This window comes from Gekko japonicus, unplaced genomic scaffold (assembly GCF_001447785.1).
Source record: "Gekko japonicus isolate JY-2015 unplaced genomic scaffold, Gekko_japonicus_V1.1 scaffold173, whole genome shotgun sequence".
Lineage (NCBI taxonomy): Eukaryota > Metazoa > Chordata > Lepidosauria > Squamata > Gekkonidae > Gekko > Gekko japonicus.
Window position 1 is genome coordinate 1,235,123 of NW_015161407.1, and position 8,353 is coordinate 1,243,475.

At 38.1% G+C, this 8,353-nt stretch overlaps 1 protein-coding gene across 1 annotated transcript in view; it reads left to right on the forward strand.

Annotated features, from left to right (window-relative positions):
- Window positions 1–8,353, forward strand: part of SEC24B (SEC24 homolog B, COPII coat complex component) — a 49,968-nt gene that overhangs the window by 848 nt on the left and 40,767 nt on the right. The window contains exons 2-3 of the mRNA XM_015426305.1: window positions 4,796–5,506; window positions 7,691–7,852. Coding sequence (XP_015281791.1) covers window positions 4,796–5,506; window positions 7,691–7,852 — 873 coding nt within the window. The remainder of the gene's footprint in view (window positions 1–4,795; window positions 5,507–7,690; window positions 7,853–8,353) is intronic.

Consider the following 8,353-nt stretch of genomic DNA (forward strand, 5'->3'; position numbering starts at 1 on the left):
CTATTATAAAATGTATAACCTGTGTAAAATCTCAGTATACATCATTCATCATAATATATCTAATTGTTTAAGGGTGAGAATCCAAGTAGATTATACACTGAACTGGACCTGTATTTTCATTGCAGGGGATAGAAATTTACCATAGAGACAGTAGATTTTTTTGTCATTTTTGTTGGTTGATAACGGATTTCTGATGTTATGAGAGAGATACTTTTCTCTGTACACATAATTTGATAAACTTATTTTCGTTTACTTCATTTATAGTCTGTTTTTCTGAGAGTCAAAGTGGATTACACAAATTTAAAGCAAGGTGCAAATTAAAAATAATGCAGGAAGAACTGTATAATGTGTGCAACCAACCATGTAATAAAAACTGCATTACAAAATTAGAGAACAGCACACCAAAAACTATGTAATGTGTACAGTATTATGCCACAATGCCACATAGCTGGATTACAAAATTAGAGAAACAGTAAAATAGTATAATACATAACTAAGGGCAAAGGAATAAATGGTATCCAAAATTTCTCAGGCGTTGGGTTGGATCCAGGCAGCTTTTCTACTTAATCTTCCTGCCCAATTCCCTTGCATACTACAGTCCTTGTCTCAAATAGCTTTCGTATTTTATAGTTCCATGATCTTTTACTCAGTCTTTCTGGGGAGACAAACCAGGGCCCTTCCTTATTTTTTCAACAGCATAAATCTGATTAACCCTAATTCTTCTTATAAAATGGTCCTGAGCAGTTCAGTTTTTCACATTTTGTGAATGAAGTGTGTGGAAGACTTCCTGACCTCCTCAGGCATTGCAAGCGGTGGGAGCCACAGTAGAGGAAGCTCATGAATGGGCAGCTTCAGTGCTGTTGGTCACCAGTTCTGGAATGCGTTACCCCCAAAAGTTTCAGCTGGCATCTAGTTTGTTGCCTGTTTTATACCCAATGAAGACAACTTTATTTGCCCATTGTGTTTTTATTCTATCTTTAGTAATTTTTATTTATGCATTTTACATGCCTTGCTGTGTTTAATCTATAGATGTCATATTTGACAGACTTTGTTCTTTTTGTATTTTCAGGTATATGGTGATGTTATATATGTCTTCATCCTGCGCTGATTTTATTAGTAGCTATTGATTTTTGTGATGGCTTTTATAGTTGTTTTAGTTAATTTTTATCCCAGTTTTGTATTGTTGTATGCTGAAAGTTCTCTGAAGTGGTAAAAGAAATAAACGAACAGTGTAATTTGTAACAGGCCTTTGGTCAGTTTAGGTTTAGCTCAGTTGTTAGTACTTCTAACTCTGGAATATCCAGAGCAGCTCTGTGGTTGTGGTCTGCCTCTCTCAGGTATACACTAGAATTTTGAAGGTTTTCTTATAGATATCCCTATCTATAAGATACAGATTTATAGATCTATACTGCAGATAGAGATCCACCACCTTATTTTATCCTTAGGACTTCTCGTTTTGGTCTCTGTATTGTAGATATTCTTCATATGTGACAGCCACTGTATGAAAGCAAAGGGGGGTTGGGTAAAAAAGATCATCCAAGTGAATAGAACACATGTCCCTTGCTGGCTGTTAGCCAGCATATAACCTCAGATGTAGTGGATCTCTGAATACCAAATGCTGGAGACTGCCATTGGATGAAGGCCATTGCCTTCTTGCACTGCTTTCATGCTTTTCAGAGGCATTTGGTTGGCCACTGTTGAAAATGGGATGCTCAGTTAGATGGACCATAGATTATATATAGAATTTTATAGCTGTTTTGTTATGGTTCTTTTGGCTGTGAGATACATGTAAAATGAAACTCGTAAACTGAAATTTCCTTTTCCATGGAAATTGAAGATCCTTTCCACTGAATATGCATCTCTGTGTACCAGGGAAAGTGTGTCAGTATTAAAATGTAGATGTATGCCTTCAGCTACATTTGGACATAACAATCAAATCTTAGTCTGTGAGCCCTGCCCCAAGGCTGAAGACTACCTAGTGTAGGTTGTTTTCACAATAACAATAACTTTTTGTGTTGTTTGAATGCAGGCACTTTAATAAACTGGGAATCTTAACCATCGTTTAGTTCCTCTTTCCTAGTTTTGTGGGTGAGAAATAAACCTCAGTTTATTAAAGTGCTCAAATTTGGATGTCACAACAAATTGTGGTAAGATCAAATACTTGTTAGAATAGGAAATCTAGATTTGCAGTGTGGTGAGTGGTAGAAGGAGAAGGAGCACACAGATTTGGAAACTTTCAGGCTTTGCATTGTAAAGTAATTTTGATTTGTCGTGAGATCAGAATACAACTTTTGAGTCAGATGCCTGTGGACCAAAGCTGTTTTTTATAGTTGTTGTATTTTACTTTTTAAACATAAACACATGGATTTAGAGACCTTGTAAATGTATGTGACCGAAAGTTTTTAATCTGTTAGCATTGGCAAAGATTAATAGCGTTCTCGTAAACATACACAAGAAGTTGCAAGTGATATTTATGGCAGAAATCCAGGTCTGTAAGAGCAGTCAAGACAAATAACTTGTACAGTTCAAAAAGTAATGTAAGTTATTGTGTTTTAAATAAGCATATATAAGCAGCTTAATTACCAAATATGGTAGTGAAATAAATCTTCATGAACCAGAAGAAATGCAAAGTGAAACACATGGGAATGGGAAGAATTTTCTGTAAGGGGAATGAGCTAAACTATATAATACATTAGCTTGATTGGCAGCTTATTGGAACTCATGATTATTATTAAAGTTCAGAGAATGCCTGAACTTTACAGTTCTCATGGATGCAACTATGCAATGACAGAAATTTCTCATATAGTTTCAGATCCCTTTTCCACCCTTACAGGTCTCTGTTTTCCATCACATCCTGGAAGGTAGTGGAAATACTTAACAGAGGACATGAAAGATTGACTGGGAGTCAATATATTGAAACTTAATCTAGGCAAGAGGGAAGTGGTGTTGTTTGTGTTAAAGCTGATACAGGTATAAATGTAGAGCCTATTCTGGACAGGGTTACACTTCCCTTGAAGATGTGGATTTGCAGTTTGGGGATATTCCTGTATGAGAAATCAAATAGCAGAAATTGACAGAGGTACCTCTTTGAACTGAGGGTGGTTCACAGACTGTATCTGTTCTGCAGGAGCCTAGCCAGTGTCTTACATGCCTTGGTAACAAACTGGACTATTGCAACATACTGTACTTGGGGCTGCTGCCATTAAAGACAATGTAGAAGTTTCCTCTGGTACAAAATACATCAGCTAGGATTCTAATAGGAAATCTATCACAATGGGAATATAAGATTGATTTTTTTTAAAAAAATCATCTGCTCTGGCTTGCACTCTTCTACTCAGCCCAATTTGAACTTTAAAGGCCTAAAAGGGCTTTAAAGGGCTACCTTTACCTGTATATGCCCACCCAGGTTTTAACATCAACAGAGGAGGCCATCCAACAGGTGAGGCCTTCCTATCAGGATTCATCTCTTTTGAGGTCCCTTTCATCTAGGTGGTGAATAGTGCTGTCTCTGTAGGCCTTCGGAAACGTTTGCTGTTGTTGTTTAATTCTGCAAAGTGTTTGAATAATTGAATAGCTATTTAACAAGACAATGCTGGAAATCCTGAAATTGTTTTAGTATTGTTTTATTGTAGTTATGAAATATTGTGAGTTTTAAGGAGCTATGCTCCTGCAGAGTGCAGGGGGTTGGACTAGATCACCTGCAAGGTCCCTTCCAACTCTAACATTCGATGATTCTAATGTTTTCCACTGAGCCACCTTGAGTACCTTCAAGTAGAAAAGGCATCACACAAGTTAACTCTCTTGAACCAGTAAGTGGCTTTGCACTCTAACTCTGCAATTCCATCCACACATACAGGGATTAAGTCCTGTTGGAGTAAACACAAAAACACCGGTTAAAAGTTGTTTTATATAAAAACAGCAGCAGATCAGGAGCAATGGCTGCATACATTGAAAGATTCAGTTTGTGGTGATATTTTTTTGATCCCTCTTTTGATGTCCAAAGACAAAAAATTGGTGCAGTTCCAAACAGCACCTGATTGCGTCCATCGATTAACAGTTAAATCTATTAAGGCTTAGGTCTGTTGAACTTCCCATAGCATGTACAAGATCTTGACTGTCAAAGACAACCATAATTAGTACTGAAGTAAGGTGAGCCAAGTTTGTTGTCTTGTTATTACAGCAAGTGTTGAAATGGTTGTAGTAATTGCCCCTTTCTTGTATTTGCCTTTCTCCGTTTTTCTAGTTTGAAATCTAGAGTTCTCAGGGCCTCTGGTTAAAAAAGCAGAATTCTGAATTTAGAATTTAGTTTTGTGTAATTTCTAATTATGACAGTTCTCAGTGTCTGTCTCTCCAGGCTGCCCTTCTTTTTTGCTCCTGACAGCAACAGAAAATTTCCGGGTCCTTAGTTGTAAAATAAAAGGTAGTTGTGCCACATGACATTTTAGTCTGTACATCTATTTGTTGTTGTTGTTCAGTCACATAGTCGAGTCCGACTCTTCGCGACCCCATGGACCAGATCCCGCCAGGCCTTCCTGTCTTCCGCCGTCCTCTGAAGTTTGCTCTATATGTTGTTACAAAAGTGTTGTTATGTGTTCTCTTTTTCCTAATACAGTAGTGTTACTGAATACTGGAACAATCTCAGAAAAGAAATCGACTAATACATTGTAGTGCAAATGCTTAAATATAGACTAATTTATTGTGGTATGAGCTTTCATAGGCAAAAGGTACTTTGTTAGTGGCAAAACAAATAATGCATTCACTTTTAATACAATGGGCTTTCCCTCCTCTTTTTCAGGTCCAGTGCAGAATCAGATGCAGTTTCCTTCTGTGTATGGCTCATATCCTCAAAACTATGGTATTCCTTCTGGACACTACTCAGAAATGCCCAACAAAGCTATCCCTTCACAGCTGGATAACCACTATCGTGCCGATTATTACTCTTCCCACTACTCAGTACCAGCACAAAATGTAATTACGTCTTCTGTGACTCCCAATGTGGCAAGCCCACAGGGATTGCAACACTTGTACAGTAGGGTTCCTCATACAGTAGAATCATCAGGACCCATCCAAGGAATGGTTTCTTCTGCATCTCAATTACATACCAGCGTTTCACAGTCTTATTCTTCATTTGTTAGCCCCTACAGTTCTTCAGCCTTGCACTCTGTCAGCTCTTCTGTTCCGTCTCAGGGATTTGTTGCTCCTCCTGGTCACTATGCGATGCCCTCTGTCTCCACTGCTGCTTATCCTAATGTTTCGTACCCTCCTGTGTCTATTGGCACTCCATATGGACAAGTGCCTACCTCTCACAGTGTACCAGCTCTTGGACATGCTAAAGAGGCAAATGCCTACTCTAGTCAAAGCAGAACAATACCTGCAGTGCAACAGAAAGTTCCTTTGGGATATAATTCTGCATCATGGTCTGCTCCAGAACTCCAGTCAACTGAAGGGAGTCATGGTGGAAGCTTTGCAGGATCCTTATCTAGATCAGTCAATCCAATGAGTACAGGTACGGTACCACAGTAAAGGCCAAGATTATACATAGCAATTGTAGCCATATTTTTAACTCTTGTGTCTCCCTTGATCACATTTAAGTGATTGTGTATGTGTGTTTTCTACTTGTACTTGGGTAAAAGGAGCTAATTTCTGCCTTGCGTTGTTTCTTTCCATTACTTAAAGTGTGTGCTTATTTTTTTTCCACTCAAGTCAGTTCAGTATGAGCCAAACAGGGTGCAAAAGTGCTTGAAGTAGTGAAATGCATTGAGTTAAGGCATGGTGGGGCTAGCTTCTCTGTCCCATTCACACCTTTGGTTAGAAAATAGACCCATCCCTTGATTTTAGAAATGGGCAAATGGGAATAAATGTGGCTGTTGTGGGTGTGGGAGGTTAGTAGAATACTTCATGGATGCCACTCTCTCACACTTCCCCCCCCCCCTCCATTGATGCTGGCATTCTTTGCGACAGCTTAATGTTATCTGAAATACCTCAGTGTAATACGCCTATTCTTGGTCAGTTAGGGAACTGATCATAGTTTACTGGTAGAGCACATTTGTGCATAAAGTTCCAGGTTTGATTCCTGGCATTTCTGTAGCTGGATTGGAAGAGTCCTCTATCTAAGTTCCAGGTTTGATTCCTGGCATTTCTCCGTGAGAATGCGAGGTAGCTGGATTGGAAGAGTTCTCTATGAGACATTGTTGCCAGTTGCAGCAGACACTACTAGACATGGCCCATATTGGTATAAGGCAGTTGCATATGTTTTTACTATGTGAAGCAAATCAAGTTAGAATGTGTTACATGTGACTGTTTCCAATGAGTTTTGAGAAATGTCTTGAATGCAGTCTTGAGTGGTTAACTAATCAAACTCATTAGGACAAGCTAATAGATAATGTTGGGTCTGGTTTTATCCTTAATTTTTTAATCTCAGGTTAATTAGTGTGTTTTTGTTAGCAGAGATAGTTCTTCCTGTGTTGCAGATGGCTCCACTGATTATCCATTTTTATTATTGTTCCACTACTATGTGTCCTATACCTTTTTGCTCATAGAAGTAACAATCTGCAATTTTCCCTTTAACTGAAATGCTAATCTCCTCCCTTGTTATCTAAAATATAAGCAGAATGTGTTAAATGTGTAAAATTTCTGGAAATTTTGAAGCCACAAGGGAAAAACACAGCTGTGGGGGGAAATGGAAATACTTGCAATTACTTTGCTAGCCCCCAAATTTTCCAGTTTTTCAAATTGAAAGATTTGAGGGATAGCAAAATAGTTACATATATTTCAGTTTTCCATTGGGAAAAATTGAAAGGATCCTTAGACCTTGTTGTATATTTGGAATGAAAGAAATGCTTTGAAAGACAGTTTTTCTCACTCAAAAAGAGAAAATATTTTATGGGAGGTTTTTGAATACTCTCTAAAATGTCCCAGTTCTTCCATTGGAAGAAAAAAAAATCTCAGACTTTTCATATTGTACATTTTGAGTGTGAAAAGAAACATTTGACTCATTCTAAAAGAGAAAATATTTCACACAAGTTTTGTTTCAGTGTTGAAAAGCACATTTCCCTTCCTGACTTTTTTCCTATTTTTTTCTGGGCCTTCACATTTCTGCTTGCTATAGAAGAATGCTCTGGTTTTTGTTGTGCAGAATAGCTGTTTGGGGCATAGTTTCAGGCATAGTTTCAAGATTGTCTGCTGCCATGTAATCCAGCATTATACACTTGGAGAACAGTGTGCACGGAAAGCTTCGGGACTGTAATGTCACGATTGCTTGAAGTATATAGGGATCCAGCCAGTTTTTTGACTCAGTCTCACCCAAGTAACCTTATCCAGAGCCACTGTCTCAAGTGGCTTTTGTACATGCAGCAATCACGATTCCCCAGCATAACCTTTTTAAATGGCCAAGTGACCCCTCTTTCTTGTTTTCACTGGCACTTTTGCTGTTGGTACCTAACCAGGTACATAGGTGATCCAGGCAGGCCCCATTTATATTATGATGGTTCTTTAAGAAAAGATATGTTTTGTTCTGGTGCTGCTGTTATAAATGCTAACAGTGAAAAATTCACTTTTTAACAATATAAATTTACACGTAAGAAATTAATTTCCATTCCTCAGTCTAGCCTAATGAAACTGTTACACAACTATTCATCAATGTTCTCGTTGCTTAAGTTGTGCATTTTTCACTTTTTGATTGATATTGCAGGACCACCACATCCTGTAAACCAGAGCGTTCAGCCTATAAGGCCTACCCAAGGAACTTCTTCAACTGTGACTTCTTCAGAAAGAACACCTGGTGTAGAGAAAACAACAAAGCCTACCATTGCCTCCTCCATCACACAACCGCCAGAGTCATTACTACATGAAGGTATTAAAAAGTAGAAGAAGAGTTAAAAAAAACCTTCTCATGCACTTCAGTATTACCTTTAAACTTAAAGCTAGGGACTTTTAAAACTTTACTTCTAAGCACGGGGTCCCTTTCGTGTTTTTTGGTAGAAAAGTAGTTTTGTTCTGAAGAGTAAATCCTTAATTTGACACTGTTTTTTCATTATGGCAAAGGACTTGTTTTACTGGATTCTGTTCATGAACTAGTTAGCCTACAGTGCATGTGTGTAAGTAATTATCACACATACACACACACACACACACAAGGCTGCTTTTGACAGCACCTTTGTTTTCACATCAAGGTAACTGTGGACTTCATTTGTATATTTGAAAAAGAACATGTGTAGCACAGTCTCCTTATTTTGTCTTGTCAGATTGGTATTGTGGGGCTCAGATTTCTCAGTATAATCCTTTGCAAGTCTAATAATTTTCTTTCAGAAATAAGTACCATAGCTCTGGTTCAATATGGACCTTTATATGGTGA